The sequence below is a fragment of the Saccopteryx bilineata genome, chromosome 1 (assembly GCF_036850765.1).
Source record: "Saccopteryx bilineata isolate mSacBil1 chromosome 1, mSacBil1_pri_phased_curated, whole genome shotgun sequence".
Classification (NCBI taxonomy): domain Eukaryota; kingdom Metazoa; phylum Chordata; class Mammalia; order Chiroptera; family Emballonuridae; genus Saccopteryx; species Saccopteryx bilineata.
The window spans coordinates 364,454,207-364,471,228 of NC_089490.1; the positions used below are offsets into that span (position 1 = coordinate 364,454,207).

The 17,022-nt window shown below is 49.8% G+C and overlaps 1 protein-coding gene across 1 annotated transcript in view; it reads left to right on the forward strand.

The window, feature by feature from the left end:
• Positions 1-17,022, forward strand: part of OTOG (otogelin) — a 77,113-nt gene that overhangs the window by 14,392 nt on the left and 45,699 nt on the right. The window contains exons 16-23 of the mRNA XM_066253855.1: positions 940-1,072; positions 2,360-2,537; positions 4,195-4,319; positions 5,234-5,446; positions 6,816-6,996; positions 8,602-8,676; positions 8,944-8,987; positions 10,416-10,569. Coding sequence (XP_066109952.1) covers positions 940-1,072; positions 2,360-2,537; positions 4,195-4,319; positions 5,234-5,446; positions 6,816-6,996; positions 8,602-8,676; positions 8,944-8,987; positions 10,416-10,569 — 1,103 coding nt within the window. The remainder of the gene's footprint in view (positions 1-939; positions 1,073-2,359; positions 2,538-4,194; positions 4,320-5,233; positions 5,447-6,815; positions 6,997-8,601; positions 8,677-8,943; positions 8,988-10,415; positions 10,570-17,022) is intronic.

Consider the following 17,022-nt stretch of genomic DNA (forward strand, 5'->3'; position numbering starts at 1 on the left):
CTTCAGCTGAAATGTCACTTTCTCCCTGTGCCTCAGTTTTCTGATCTGCAAAATGGGGTTGTTAGTACTTATTGATTAGGATTGCTTTGAGAACTAACTGAATAAATGTATGTTTAGAACAGTGCCTGACTGTTAAAACTCTACACTAAAGTTAGCTGTTACTATTGTTATAAATTGTAGGATTATTAAGAGTTTTATCGTTATGATTATTTTTACATTATTATTGTTATTATCATTTCCGGAGATGACCTTTTCCACTTCTGCAGAGTAAGTCAGGTTCCTTCACCCTGTGCTAGCACCTGCACGTATCTGCAGCACTGATCGCAATAATAATTAAATAACAAACTTTGTGATCCCATTTAGTGTCTGTGTCCCAAACGAATATGTTCCCTCCATGAGGGCAGGGACTATATGTGTCATGTTTATCACCTGTCTTCCTATGCAAGGGAAGCACGAACGGGCTTACTGGGTACCACCTGTTCTAGAGATGAGAACCTGAGTCCCAGAGCATATTGGCTCATTTCCTGCCTGCCTTTGAGTGGAGCTTGATACTTGCAGGATGTGCATATGGGAAGAACTATATCAACAACCATACAAGGAAGAAGTTAAAGTCCTGGCTTGTAGTCAAGTGGGAAGGCCAGTGTATCTGAGGCTGGACTCTGGGCCATCAAGGGTCCAGCTCTGCTTTGTGCCGTAGACAGCCTAAGTGTTGACTATCTTACTGACTTGCATTATCCTCTGTCACTAACTTCCAACCTAAGCCTCTGCCTTCTTATCCCCCAGATGAAGGCATAATATTCTTTCAGGCCCTGTCACTACGAGGAGCTTGCCCCGGCCCCAAACTGCACTCGAATCTCTGCTCCTGGAGGGCTCTTTGGCGACCAGAAAGACAGACAGATTAACTCTGCCCCACTGGCCTCTCTCTCACTCTCTCTCCAGAACCAGGATGGAGTCTGTGTCCAGTCGGTGTCAGTGATTCTGCACCAGGACCCTCGGAGACAGGTGACCCTGACCCAAGCAGGAGATGTCCTTCTGTTTGACCAGTACAAGGTCACCCCGCCCTACACGGACGGTACGGCTTAGGTGGGGGGGATGAGAGCTGGCTGGGAACTGGCTGTCCAGGCTTCTTCCAGGCTCTTCTGGCCAAAGGCATTGCCACACAGGACAGAGCTCAAATTCTAATACTGAGTGAATCAGGCCAGGGGGCCTGTGGTCCCAGCCACACAGACCCTGGACTCATAAAGTGATCTTTATCCCCACCCCAACATGACAGGCTTCATAGCAGTATGATGACTTCTAACATGAGGATATGAATGGAGCTGTTTTCCAGCCCTACTCTCACTATTTGTTTATTAATTATTTATTATCTTGTCTGATTGTACAAGGGATGTGTGGTAGCTCATAGGAAGCACATCTCACAAAAAATGACAAAACTATTAAGAAACAAAATAACACCAGAGAAAATTCAAAAGAAAAAAAAAAGAATAGGGGTTCAGGATTGAGAAGAATGTGGATGTAAGGAGGATAAAGATGGCCAAAGAAGTACAAACCACGAAGGGTATAAAATTTATTACAGTTGCATCTAAAATTTTAAATTGCTGCGGTTGAATCTAAAGTCATATTGTGAGCTTCCTAGCGGCCACTGTGAAAAGAATGGGCAGTTACGGAATTCTCCTTCGCTGGAGAAAGAACATACCAGTTACTTGATAGACACTTGAAACTAGAAGCAATTTCTCAGCCGGAGCTGCCATAGTAGGTTTTCTGTGGATCCTGATTTCATCATTTTTTTTTAAATAAATTTTTATTAATGGTAATGGGATGACATTAATAAATCAGGGTACATATATTCAAAGAAAACATGTCTAGCTTATTTTGTCATTAAATTATGTTGCATACCCCTCGCCCAAAGTCAGATTGTCCTCCGCCACCCTCTATCTAGTTCTCTGTGCCCCTCCCCCTCCCCCTAACTCTCTCCCTCCCTCCCTCCCTCCCATGTCTTCCCTCCCCCCACCCCTGGTAACCACCACACTCTTGTCCATGTCTCTTAGTCTCGTTTTTATGTTCCACCAATGTATGGAATCATGTAGTTCTTGTTTTTTTCTGATTTACTTATTTCACTCCGTATAATGTTATCAAGATCCCACCATTTTGCTGTAAATGATCTGATGTCATCATTTCTTATGGCTGAGTAGTATTCCATCATTGATTAGGATTTCCTCCAGGCTCCCCAAACCAACTCCTTGGCAGACCTTCTCTGCGGGCTGCGTATGCGAATGGGAGGGCCTCCTACAAGACATGGCAGTAGTTGGGGTGCATATTGGCTGAACTGCCTACATCCCCCTTCTGGTTCTGTGCCCAGATGCCTTTGAGATCCGGAGGCTGTCCTCCGTGTTCCTGCGGGTGAGGACCAACGTGGGCGTGCGGGTGCTCTACGACCGCCAAGGCCTGCGGCTCTACCTGCAGGTGGACCAGCGATGGGTGGAGGACACGGTGGGCCTCTGCGGCACCTTCAACGGCAACACGCAGGATGACTTTCTGTATGTGCCCTTGCCCTGGAATGGGAAGGAAGGGGGAGGTGGGCCCCGTAGGGTTGAGTATGTTTATCTCTCAAACTCCCATGGGCTCTCGCTGTGCCTGACATTCACCACTGATCATTTATTTCTCTGCATTTAAACTTACGTATGTTTATTTAAGGCAGTGGTTTAGTCTTCTATGTGCAGGAGACTCACCTGCACAGCTTATTAAAATGCTGATTCCTGGGCCCCACTCCTTTAGAAGCTGCTTTAGGTTGGGGTCCATGAATCTCATTTTTAATAAGCACACTGTGATTCTAGTATATGAGGTCTGTGGACAATACCTTGAGACATACCATCTTAGAGTGAAGTTTTAAAATTAGCAGGTCTGAGGCAGGGTCTGAGCTGGCTCACAGATGTTTGCTTTAATTGACTGTGAACACCATTAGTGTAAGCCCCCAGTGAGCCAGTGATGCCAAAACGCCTGCATTCTGTCCGACCAGGCCAGTCTAACCCTTTAACTTTCCCACCTAGTGTTTGAGATTTGGACCCTGTGAGCCTTAGATATCCAGGGGAGGGCTATTTCCCATTGACTGACTGCGAGTTAAGAGAGAAGGACTCTGTGCATGGACACAGTTTAGGAACTTGGGAGGGGACAGGAGTCAAGCATGCCAGAAACAAGAACGAAGGGTTGATCTTGAAGGCTGGAGGTTCTGGCTAGTCCTTTGAGTTACATTCATTAGGCTATGCAAAAGGAAACATGGCAGGCTCTCATCAGCCGGAAATAAGAGCTTCGATTTGTTTGGAAAAAACCAGTACAAGGACAAGCTGAGAGCTTGTTAATGTACATACACTTTAAAATGTAGCATTCTTCTCTGTCTTGTGTGGTTGGGCAGATGCTAGGGCAGCTGGCCAGAATGGTGGGGGCAGACGTGGGTTGACTGTGTGAGCTGCTTGCCACTCTCCTGAATGTGAACTCCACGTGGAGATACTGCTCTCTGTAGCCTGAGTACTCTCATTGCCCCAGCAGTGATGTGGGCAGAGCCTGCCCCCATGGACCCTCAGAGCTCTCTTCATTCTACCGTCTACACCAGGTTTGGTGACTTTTGGAGACCCGTGACGTTTAGAAATCATGCTTCTCCCCCATCCTCTCTTTATTGTCTCTCATGTGACTATCTCCTACACAGAGAGAAAGGGAGGGCAAAGGAGTTTTCAGGACCTGCCCCTGGGGAAGGGAGGAAGAAATCTTCACCCAGTAAAGTTTGGGTCATAGTGCTCCTGTTTCTCTTTCTGACAGGAAGAGCTGGGGGTGGATGGTGAAGGTAGGGCAGTGTGTGGCCCCAAGCCCATTTGTCCCTTTGAAACCTGTTAAATGTGATGTTTATGTGTGTGCACGCACACAGCCAGAATTGTGTTTGAATGTGGTTGTGTAAACCCATCAGCTGCTTGCATGCCTGGCATATGTTTGTGCTCTGTGTGTATATGTGTGTTAAAGGCGTGTGCAGATGGTGTGCATAGGCCTATGGTGTTGCAGTTTGGGTAGGTACTCTGTGCCTCTGAGTGTGTGCGCTCATGCTTGGTCTATGTAGGCGACCAGGTGGGTGCTTACCTGGGTGTAGGCTGAATGCTCACCTGAGTCCACATGGGCAGGTGTGTGAATGTGGCTGTGTCACGGCCGCAGGTCCCCGGTGGGTGTGCCCGAGAGCACCCCACAGCTCTTCGGCAATTCTTGGAAAACCCTGTCTGCCTGTGCCCCGCTGGTCCCTGGCTCACCACTGGACCCCTGCGATGTGCACCTGCAAGCCGGTGAGGTGGGAGGAGAGGAGAAGGGGCACGGGGTGGAGTGGGACTGGTTTGGGGGAGAGGAGGTGGGAACTCTGAACACGAGGATGCTGGTCCGAGTGGGTGGGAGTGCTGAGGAACGGGTTCCTTTCTGGTGAGGGTTCGGCAGGCAGGAAGTTTTCCTTCTGCCACTGTCAGGTGCACTCACATCTGTACTGGCTCCCCAATCTCCGGGCAAAAGCCCAAGTCTCCGCAGGGGCCCACCAGGCCCTCCACCCTCTGCCCACGCCCCTTATCTCACCCGCACCTGCCCGTCCCGCACTCGGCCCCAGCCCCGCCGGCCTCCTCGCGGTTCTTGCCACACAGCCAGTCTACTCCCCTCGCCAGGCCTCCCCCTGGAGTGCTCTTCTCTCAGTAAACACATTCTTACCTCTTCTGAGTTTTTGCTGAAACTTCATCTTCCTGCGGAAGCCTCCCTGAACACTTGATTTAAAATTGCGACTTCCCCTCCTACCTCAGCTCGCAACCCTGTCCTCCTTCCTGGCTTCCTGTCCTCAGAGCCTTCACCTGCTTTTCTCTGTAAGTTGTTTAGTGATGGTCCTATCTGACCAGAGACCAGGCGTATGCTCCATAAGGGCAGAGTTTGTCTCCTGCCAGCATGTGGACTCATGCCTGGGGAAATGCATTGCAGTAGTGCATGCACACATGTGTAACACATGCACCCACACATACATATCTTTTAATTTATACTCAAGCACGTGGCCAACTACTAAACTCACTAAACCATACCCACACATTCCCAACCGGATGTGCACACAGGCACACACACACACACACACACACAGTCCCCCGGGCTGTGGGGAGGGAGGCAGGGGCTGGTCCCAGGGCACCAGGCAAACCCGCTCCCTGGCTCCTCACCCTGCGCCTCCTGTGTCCAGCCTCCTATGCGGTGCAGTCCTGCAGTGTGCTCACGGAGGAGCTGTTTGCGCCCTGCTCCCTCTACCTGAGCCCCGTGCCCTACTTCGAGCAGTGCCGTCGGGACGCCTGCCGCTGTGGGCAGCCCTGTCTGTGTGCCACGCTGGCCCACTACGCCCACCTCTGCCGGCGCCACGGGCTCCCCATCGACTTCCGCACCCACCTGCCAACCTGTGGTAAGTGCCCCACACTTGTGTGCCATGTGAGGGGGGCGGAGGACCTGAGCTGCAGCCCTGAGTGTCCACCTGCCCCCCCGAACTCTTCACTGGGCGGACCCACAGTCTTCTCCAGCCTAGCATCCCGCCTCACAAGCAGCTCCTCCTGTGCTCTCCCTCTCTGCCGGGCCCCCGTCGCTCCAGGCCTGACACCTGGGACACGTGACACATGACTCCTCTCTTACCCTCGCCTCCAGCTCATCTCCAAATCCTGTCAGTCTTGTCAACTCCAAATTCACCCACTTCTCACCACCTCCATTGCCACCCACTCTAGTCAGAGCAAAGTGAGCTCTCTCAAGACCACTGGCTCTGTGGCCCTCAGGTACATGTGTGGCTCTATGGACACCTCCCATGTCTTAGTCGTCTCTGTGTCCCCAGCCCCAGCACAGGACCCCACTCTCAGTAAGCTGTAGGAAAATGTTTGGTGAGTAAATGAAAAAGTAATGGTTTGGGAGTTAGGAGGCCCGAGTTCTACTCCAGCCCTGGAGGTAAGTGCTGTGTGTCCCTAGTTCCCTAGTGAGGCCCTGCCTCTCTCTGAGCCAAAGTTTCTCCAGGGATGATTGGATAGGACCAGTGGAGCTTAATATTGGTGCACATTAGCCTCACCACAGGAACTTCTAAAAATGCACAGATGCGGGCCACATTCAGTATCAATGAAAACCATGCATCTGCCAGTTGGGCTGGGTATCAGCATTTTAAAAAATGCCCCAGGTGGCTTTGATTCATAGCCACAGTGAGAACAACTGAGCTTGACAATTTCAGTGGATCTACCTGCTCTGACAGGTAGTGGGAGTCCCCAGAGAAGTGGGACAGTGGCCAGATAAGATGAGGGCAGTCTGGACAAAGGGCAGTCTGGACGAGAGGCTGCTAGAAGGGGCATCAGTGATTTTCACAGCCCGAGTGTATTACAAGTGTGGAAATAAGAGGGGCAGGAATGTGTGTGTATTTGCACACCTGTGCATGTGCGTGTGTCTGTGTGTGTGATGGGGCGGGTATATGGCTGTCAGGGGGCAGTGATTTCCACTCCTCCCCCAGTGTCATTACCTAAGAGGAATGCCCTGCAAAGAGGAAGAAATGCCAATGGCAGGGTCCAGGCCGAACCTGGGCGGTGGGCCAGCCCTGCTGCTCTGCTGTTCTGCTGTAGTGGGAGGCTGTGGGACTCTGGAGTCAGACTGGGTTTAAATCCCAACTCTGACCTTGACCTGCTGTGTGACCCTGGGTGAGTGTCTTAACTTCTCTGGTTCTCAGTTCTCCTCATCAGGATGATGACCCCACCCTACACAGTTGTAGGGACAAGGGAGACAAAGCACAGTTCCATTTTCTACTGCAGCACTGTCCTGTGAGGCCACTAAGGAGTACAGCCCCTGTGTGGCCCCGTGTGGACAAACCTGCCAGGACCTGGCCGGCCCCGAGGCCTGTGGTGGTGACTTCAGCAAGGATGAGTGTGTGGAGGGCTGTGCCTGCCCACCAGACACCTATCTGGACACCCAGGCTGACCTCTGTGTCCCCAGGTGAGCAGGTCGGCTGGAATTCTGTCACTTGGGGAGGAGGTCGGGTTCTCCAGGGCGTCTGAGACTGGGAAAGCTGACTGGGCCTGCCGTGTCCCTACTTCATCTCGCAGTCACAGGGAAGACCTGTGTGGGTGGGCAGACCCCCTCCTCTGGAGCCCTCCCCAGCCTCTCTCCTCAGCTCTGGCTCTTCAGGCATCCAGCCCGGCCTCTCTGCAACACAGAACAACCCCACAGAGTCAAAGGGGGTCTCTTTGCCCTCCCTCCCTTCTCCTTCCACAAACATTTATTGACCTCCTCATGTGTTCCAGACATTGCTAGGCCCTGGGAATTCATCAGTGAACAAACAGAACGCCATCCTTACGGAGCTCACGTTCTAGGTGGTGAGGTGGATAGCAAACACATAAACAGACACTTTATGGGTCTGGTGGTAAAAAAGCGCTATAAAGCCAAATGCAACAGAGTGAGGCTAGGAGTCCTCAGGGTGGGGAGGGGTTACTGTTATGTCACCTGAGATGAGCATGGAAGGACAGCCTTTCTGACGAGGTGACATTTGAGCAGAGACCTGAGGGAAGTGAGGGAAAAGTGCTGCAAGCAGAGGGGACAGGAGCCAGCCCTGAGGCTGGATGTGGTTGTGGAGTCAGTGTGGCAGGAAGGCAGAGTGGGAGGTGGTGACCTCCCGAGGTCCCATGGCTGCCAGGCAAGGCTCCTGATCCCCCACAGGCCTATTTCTCCATCTGCAAAATGGTATCACATTCGGCTGAGTGATGGGTGCTTGCCGGAGAGAGGCCACCTCTGGGGGCCTACTGGAGTTACTCAGGGACCCTATGAAGTTACAGAATCCTACCTGGAGATCCAGATGTGTGCCCTCCCCACCATTGATGTTGAGTATTACTGACAAGGGGAGCTTCTGTGGGTTATATGGGGTGGGGGCAGGCTGCAGGAGAAGGTGGTTGAGAAACCCTGGGGTAGGATGCGTTCAGACTCCCCTTCCAGCTCCCAACCGCTCTGCTCCAAGCCTGCACTGGGCTATAACCCACAGGTGCTGTGGGACGCGTGTGAGGAGGAAGCAGTCTTTGCCCTCAGATAACCTGCAATGAGGAACTGAAAGCCAGCAGACGGATCCCTGCCTTATAGGATCCCTGTGCGGAAGAGAAGATGATGTATTTGGAGGGTCTAGCCTGGTGTGCAAAATATGTAACAACCTATATGGCACAGGCACTGCGCGATTAGAACATATCCTGGGTGTGAATGTGTGGGAACAAGGATACAGGAATGTGGTCCCTGGCCCCTAGACAGCATGGGCTCTGGATGGGAGGCCTTGGTTTCACATGTAAATGAGATTGGCTTTGGGAGTCTAGAGACCTGTAAGGCTGCTCTTCTCCAACTCAGCGGATGGCTCTTGAATCTGGGGCCCAGCTCTGACCTCTGTTCCTGGTGCCAGGCTGGCTCCTCACTCCGTGGGGATGTGTCACATTGCACAGCGGATGCCATTACTTCTCTCTGTGTCCTTATGCCCCAGGTGGGCTGAGGAGTGGGTCCCTGTCCATGGCAGTCCCTGCATCAGCTCCTGAGTCGGCTCACTTGTCTCTGTTCTTGGCTCTATAGGAACCAGTGCTCCTGCCACTTCCAAGGAGTCGACTACCCCCCCGGAGACAGCGACATTCCGTCTCTGGGCCACTGGTGAGCTCCCTATGTAGCAATGTTATTGTCTTCTCTTTAAATGGAAGTTGCCAACTGAAGAAAGTGCCTCTGAGCAGAACTTTCTATGGAATGATGCTCGCCCTCTGCACAGGGAGCCAGGGACAGGGGTTGGGGACGGATCTCTGTCTGAGCCCTGTGGACCTGAGAGCGGTGACTTGGGTCTCCAGGTCCTGCAGTGACTGGAGGCTTCAGGTCTGGGCTCTGCAGTGCTGTGTCCGCTCACCCAGTGCCCCTCTCTCTGTGCAGCCACTGCAAAGATGGAGTCATGAGCTGTGACAGCAGAGCCCCAGGTAAGGGTGACTGGAAGCGATGAGGCTCTTCTGGCTCCTCCCATGGCCGTGGGGTTATGGAGAGGAGAGTGGGGAGCTCAAGGACAGACCAGGACAGGGAGAGGCCATGTCCGATCTTGCACCGAGCCTTCTGTATTCCTTGCCTTCTCGGGAAAGGCTGGCTTGGAGGGTAGCGTCCAGAGATCCTGCCCCAGCCTCGGATCTCCTGGGTCTGAGCCATCACACGTCTGTTGAGGCTGAATCTCTGCCCAGTCAGGTGCTAGACATGGGGGTGGCAGAGATGGGGAGGTCAGCCTAGGCCTTGCAGATGTTCCCAGCTGATAGAGATGGGGGGCGAGGTGGCACCGTGGGGGTCAGCCTGTGAGGGGCTTAGAGGTGTAGAACAGAGGGCTGGATTCTTCAGGGAGGGTCTTTCAGGACAGAGGAGTCCACTAAGGATGGAGATCAGCACATAGGGGATCAGAGAATAATCATGTGGCTGATGGCTAAGAGCAGGGCCTCCAGAGTCTGGCAACCCTGGGTTCAAATCCTGCCCAGCACTCACCAGCTGTGTAGTCCTGGGTAACTCACTTCACCTCTCTGGGCCTTTGTTAACTCTTCTGTACATAACCTGGATTCCAACATTCTCCTGATGTTTCGTGTATACTCCTGAAAGTGTTTTCCTTTTACTGCTCTGGCTTCTGATTTTTGCTTCTTTGGGACTTCATCTGCTGTGGCTATTCCTTTCTCTCTGCTCTGTCCTGGGCTGGGCACAAAACTCAACTCCCTGTTATTGATTTCACTACCAAAGATCACTCACACAGGTCTGAACGTGCACGGCCAACCTGGCTGGAGGCTCGGGGAGAGGGAGTGGGCTCATGTCACAGACATGTGGGTAATGGAAAATCGACTTCCTGATGTTAAAAGTCCTCTGGCCACCTTGCCACCCTGAATGGCTAACCAATTTTTGGCTCCTCTCCTGGTCCTTCTGGGGCACCTCCTCTCATTTTTATCATGCCCTTTGCCAGCAGAAACGGCTTATCTCATTATATGGGGAAATGGGGCTGAGAGCACCTCACCGAGTTTGTTGCAGGGTTAAATTAGAAGAGGCATGGGAAGTGCCTGGAACGGTTCCTGGTGGGGAGGACTGCTCAGCAGCTGGTCCTGGTACTGTAGAGATTGTCCTGTTGTGCAATTCCACACGCCCCTCCCTCGCCCTGTGATGTGCATCTGGGGACCCCAGGAGTGCCTTAGGAGCACCCAGAGCACCAGAAAGCATTGGCTTCCTCTCTCCCTGCACCTCCCAGGAGCTGGCACCCAGGTCTCCCTGGCCACCCCAGCTTCCCAGGAGTCCAGTCCACCCCACCCCCACCCCACCCAGGCCCAGGTGTTCTAAGCATCCTGCCGAGTGCCCAGGCTCTTCCCACAACCCACGAGCTTCTCTTCCAGCCAGCACCTGCCCAGCAGGCCAGGTCTTCGTGAACTGCAGTGACCTGCACACCGACCCCGAGCTGAGCAGAGAGAGGACGTGTGAGCAGCAGCTGCTGAACCTGAGCGTGCCTGCCCGCGGCCCCTGCCTCTCAGGCTGCGCCTGTCCCCAAGGGTATGCATCCGTGTTGCCATGGTCTCCCACTCTGGGACCAAGCGTTAGAATGAGGGTCAGGGGAAACCTCATGCAGCCTTGCAGGCAGACACTCGCCCAGCCTGGCCAGTGACAGAGGAATGGCTGGTGAGGAATCCGAGAGAGAAAGACAATGGGGAGCCAACTTGAAGTGGATTCTACCTGTCTGCTTATTACCAACATGTGACCCTGAACAAGGAAGGGGTCTAGCCTCTCTGAGACACGGTTTTTCATTGTAAAATGGGAGTAATAGTAATGCCTAGCACCTGCACAGGTTGCTCTGAGGATCACACAAGGTACCAAAGTTGAAGCACTGAGTGGAATATGGAGCAGAAGGCTCTAGTGGTCCAAGATCATGAGACAGGGCACCCTTGTTTCGTTTCAGCTCTCAAACTCTTTTACTTCAAAAGTCTGACCAGAGCCCTCACGTGACAGGCTGGTGTCCCTGTAATCCATGAAAAAAAAAAAAAGGCCCACCGAGAGTCCCCCCGGTGCTATTAAAGCTCTGAGATCCACATGCACTGTGTTTGGGGTTGCCCGAGACTACTATGTGTATGGAGGTGGCTGTAGGCCCTGCATCCGGCTCTGCCCATTCTCACTCCTGATGCTGGTCTTGCTTCAGGTCTGGGCTAAGAAGACAGGTGGGTGCCTCGTCCCATGACTTGGCATTACAGGGCTGTGTCCTTCCACCTGTGCAGAGATCACTGGGCAGCTGGGAGTCCTGGGGCAGGCCTGGCAGCCCAGGGAAGTGAGGGGGTGTGGCAATCAGGGTTTCTAGGTTAGTTGGTTGTAGCTTCCCTGTTATGAAGGGGATATTACTATCCCCTTCAGTCTCAGAGCATCCCTGGAAGAAAGGGGGGAAATACTATTATTCCTATTTTGCAGATGAAGAAACTGAGGCCTGGGGCAGGATGAAGGGAAATGGTCTGCCCTGGGAGCCATGGTTCAAGCCCAGGTCTGTTTACTTCAAACCCTGCCCATTGACTAGAGTGTGCTGCTCTGTGAGGCCTGGGGCCTGGTCCCCTACACAGAGATCATAATGTGGGTTACGAGTCTATCCCTTCCCAGGCAAGGGCCTCCACAAGAAACCCTGTGAGGGCTCAAGAACCAGCACAGGATCCTGGGCCCAACTACCATCTGCTGTTACTTAGGCCCTAGAGGATCTTGTGAAGAGTGTCTGTCACTGAAGGCCTTTTGTAGCGCTGTCGTGGTACGCATGAACCTGAGGACAGGGCCTCTGGGGTCAGGAACTGAGGATCGCTCACTGCCAAGCACGGGGGCAAGGCCACAGAGGCCGGGTGGAACTGGGGCGGGAGAGTCGGGCTCGGTTCTGCCGGGCTCATGTGACCTGTGTGAACAGGTCCTCCTCTGTGAAATGAGGGCTGAGGGCTCCTTCCCAGCGGGGATTGAGGAATGGAGGCGTCAGTGAGGCCCGTCTCGTGAAGGTGTTTCGGGGGGTCTCTGCGGGTGTGTGTACCCCCTAAGCGGTAATGTGCACACGAGTCTCCCGCTGAGCCCCTGCCTGTCTAACGAGCTCCCAGGGGATGCTGATGCCGCTGGTCTGGGGACCACACGCTGAGCAGCAAGGCCCTAAAGCACTGTCCAACGTTAGGGGCTAAATTAACTCAGAAGATCTCAGAAGCCAGACGGGGCTCCTTTTTCCAACCCCAGGTTCCAAAGGGGAGGAACAGGATGTGAAGATTTCTAATGGGCTGGGTGACCTTTGACAAGTTATGTGGTCACTCGGGCATCAATTTTCTTGTCTGTAGGGCTCTGCTGGCTGTTTGCTGGACCCCTCTGAGCAGGGCAGTGCACAGCTCCTCTGCCCCAGGCCTTTCACAGGTCAGTCCAGGTCCCTGCGCTGTGCCAAGAACATCCACAGTCCGGAGGGCTTGATGTTTGTCGCTAGATATATGATATCACTTAATTTTTCTGAGCCTGGGTTTGCTCACCTGTGAACTGAGGGTAGTAACACCTGCCGGGCAGGGTTCTTGTGAGATTTACATGAGAAGTGGCTGCAAGGAGCCGCACTGCACAGCCTCCATGGACACTGGTTCCCTCCCCCGTTTTAGTGTTCAACCCCAGCACCTCTTGGGGTATTTGCCCTAGTGGTTTGTGTGCTGTATCAAATGCCCTGTGAGGAGCTTACACATGTCCCACAGGGGCTTGTCAAAGGGATATTATTACAGTCTCAATGTGTAAAGAAAGGGCAGGCATTTCCTAGCATGATGGAGCATCCTCCTAGGCGCTGGGATAAGGTTCCCAAAGATGCCCAAGTACAAGTACTGTCCTAACAACCCCTATTGGGGGCCCCCTGGGCCCCCTGCTCCCATGCCTCTCTCCATAGTGTTTCTAAGAATCTCTGGCTGCCGTGTATTGCTGCAGAGGACCCCAGGCCACTTGGTAGGGACTACCAAGGCTGTCCGGGAGGCTCCAAGGCCCCGGGGCCACAAGGCAATCTAGTGCAATGGTTATGAGCACAGACTTGAATCAGGTTGAATCCTGATTTCACGGCATACTAGGTGAGGCAGTTAACACCTGAACCTCAGTTTCCTCATCCATACAGTGGCAAGCACTCAAAGTGAGCAGATAGCGTTGTCTTCTTTCATTTGGACCCCATGTATTTGCAAATGTCCCTGAGGGAGATTCGGAACAAGAAGGTCCTTTAACAGTTAAGGAAAAGGTGCTACACAGATTGAGGGCACCTGGGGACAGAAGCCAAAGCTCCCAGTCTTTGCATGCTCCCCTCTGTGGTAGACACAAAGCAGGTGCTCAGGGGTGTCCACAGGTCAGTAGAGGGCAGGGAGGAAGCAGTGGGTGCTGACTGGCTCAGGAAGCATCAGAGGCCGGGCCTGGGACTGAAGGTGGAAGGCAATGAGCCAGCCCAGTGCTGGTGTTGATGCGACTATGGGGAAAGGACGGGCAAGGAAACAGTATTACTCGGTGCCAGGCACCGTGCCCAGGTCTATAATTAAATTCTCACAATGTCCTTGAGAGGTAGGTGTCATTATTTCCGTTTTGCACATAAAAATATAGAGGCTTAGAAAGGTTAAGTGGCTTCAAGGAAAACATAGTGGATTAAAGACATGCTTTTTATTCCTGCTTCCTCCCACAATCACAATGAAATGTTGATAATGGAGTAAATAAAGTATAAATCCTCAGGGACAAGGAGAACAGGCGTGGGATGACAGTGGCACAAGATGGGTCAATAGTTTTTGAAGAAGGACTGAGGGTGGTTGTATAGAAACTGACCTTGCAGAGCAGAGGTTGGCAGCTGATGCTGGCACAGCAAGAACAGCCTGCCTCGTGCTGGCAGCTTTCGGAACAGGAGGCTCCAGGAATCTCAGAAGGTGGGTTGGTGGGAGGGAGTCAGGCAGATGAGTTGCAAGTCTGTGTAAGGAGCAGTTCAACCCATTGGCCGCCTTCCCCTCCCCTTGGGTCCTGCGAGTGCCCTAGCGCCATCAGCAGGAGAAAGGTGGTGAGAGTTTCTAAAGAAACCAAATTAGAGACTTTGATCTTGAGGTGGGTGGGGGGGGACCAGGAGGGATAAGAGACAGAGTGGAAACAGGGAAATTAAATGAAAATCTCCTGGGATCCCAGCCCTTTTCTTCAGCTTGGCTCCAGGTTAGTGGTATCAAAGTTTTTGCCTCCCAGGCTGGAGATAAAAGAGAATTCTTTCCTTGATAATTGGCTGAGGCAAGAGAAACAGCAAACAAACAAAAAATACCTAAAGAAACTGACATTTGGAGCATTCCCCAAGAAAATGGTGGCCCCACCCCCTTAAAATGGAGCCGCCAGTCAGTTTTTAGTACCTCACTGTTTTATTTTCCCTTCTAATTTTTAAAAAGCGAAGCATACTTTATATGCAGTAAAAGGTACATATTCTAAGTACTGTATACAGTTTGCTAACCATTGACAAATTTCTACCCTCTTATAATCCACATCCCTCTCAAAATATAGAACATTTATATGTCACTTTTAAAAATTCCCTCATGCCCTATGCGTTTCTCCAGGTGGTTCCTCGGCCAGCCCTTCACCATATTCTTCACCTCAGCATCCACGGGCTCTGCCAGCTCTAGACCTTCCTGACCATAGAATCACACAGTAGGATATCTGCCTGCCTTTCCTTAGCACATGTTTTTGAGGTTGATCCACATTGTTGCATCTTCCAGTAGTTTGTTTCTTTTGATTGCTCAGCTGTATTCCATTGTAAGAATATACAGTAATTCATTTATCTGCTCAAATGTTGATGGCTATTTGGGTTGTTTCCACTTTGGGGCTATTTTGAATAAGGCTGTTCTGTCTTTGTCTTGGATGAACACGTTGGCGTGGAATTGGGCCCTAGAGTCGATTTATGTTTAACTAGATAAAAAACCACCAAACTATTTTCCAAAGCGTCTGCATGAGTTTGCATGCTCACGGCATGAGTGCTGGCTGCCACTTAGTGTTTTCAGTCTTTTTTGTTTTTGTCATTTTAGCGAGAATATAATTCACAGCTCATTAAGATTTTAATTTGTATTTCCCTAATGACTAACAATGAGAAAGTACGTTTTCATGCACTTTTGTATGTCTTTTTTGCTGAAGTGTCTGTTCACGTCTTTTGTCCATTTTTTTATTTGGTTGACTTCTAAAATTGAGTTGTAGAAGTTCTTTATATATTCTGGATGCAAGCTCTGTGTCTGACATATGTCTTGCAAATGTTTTCTTCAAGTCTGGGGTTTGCCTGTTTATTTACTTAATGTGTTTTAGTATGTCTAAAGACTTCTGATGAACAAACGTTTTAAATTTTGATGTCTAATTTGTGTCATTTCTTTTTTTATGATTAGTGCTGTCTGTGTCCTAAGAAATCTTTTCCAACTCCAAGGTTGCAGAGATATTCTCCTATGTTTCCTCGTAGGAGCTGTACAATTTTAGCTTTTACATTTGGGTCTATAAGCTGTCTAAAATTATTTTGCATGTGTTGTAAAATGGAGTCAAGTTTTATTTTATTTTTCTCTGGTGGATATCTAGTGGTTCTATCCTCATTAAAAAAAATAAGCCTTTCCTCTTCCTATTGAATTGCTTTGGTATCTTTGTAAAATATCAATTGACTGTATAAATGTGGGTCTATTTCAAGACTGTCTTTTTGGTTTTATTGATCTATTTTTTTCTAACTTTAGGCCAATATCATACAGTCTTGATTTCTAAAGTTTGATAGTAAGTCTTGAAATCAGTAAGTGATAACGCTCCCACTTTGCTGTTTTTCAAAGTTTTTTGGCACTTCTAGGTTTTTGCATTTCCACCTAAAGTTAGGATCAACTTGTTAATTTCTACAAAAAGGCCTCTGGGATTTTGACTAAAATTGTGTTAAATCAATAGGTCAATTTGGAGAGAACTGACTTCTTCACACTAGTGAGTCTTCCAAGGCACAGATATGGTATTATCAATTCATTTATGGGCTCTTCTTTAATTTCTCTCAGCCATGTTTCAGTACATGAAAGTTTTTGTGCATTTGTTATGGAATTTACTCATAGGCATTTGGGTGTTCAAATTTATCGGCTTAACATTGTACAAATATTCTCTTATTTTCCTTTTAACAGCTGTAGGGTATGCAGTGCCCTATCTCTTCTTTGTTCCTGATATTAGTGTTTGAATATTTTATTGATTGATTGATTGATTTTTCCCAGTCTAACTAGAAGTTTGTCAATTTTATTGATCTTGTCAGAGAACCAACTTCCTCTGTAATTTCTCCTTTGATCCATGGATTATTTAGAAATGTTACTAAATTCTGGAATATTTGGGGGTTTCCTTATATCTGTTTGTTCCTGGTTTCTAATTTGTGGTCAGAGAATATACTTTGTATGATTTCAAGTCTTTGAAACGTATTTTTTTATGGTACAGAATATAGTTGTTTTGATGAACTTCTCATATATGAAAATAGTGTGCATTCTGCTGTTATTGGATAGAGAGTTCTTTAACTGCCAATTAGATTGAGAGTATTGTTAGAGTTGTTCCAATCTTTTACGTCTTTGATCATTTTTTTCCCTGTTCGTTCTATCATTAATGGAGTGAAGCATTGAAATCTCCAACTGTAATTGTGGATTTTTCTCTTTCTCCTGTTAGTCCTGTGAGTTTTTGTTTCTGTTTTGGTTTCTCTTTTTGTTCATTTGTTTTTTGAGGCTTTGTTACTTAGTGCATGCTCATTTAGGCTTGTTATGTTTTCTTGATAAATTGACTTTTTTATTATCATTAAATGTTCCTCTTTATTGCTGTTAATGCTACTTGTCTTGAAGTTTACCTTGTCTGCTGTTAATATAGCCACACCATCTTTCTTATGACTGGTGTTTACATGGTATTTCCCCCATCATTTTATTTTTATCTTACCTGTGCCTTTATATTTCAATTATGTCTTTTGTAAACAGAATATAGTTGGGTCTTGCTTTTTTAGTTAATGTT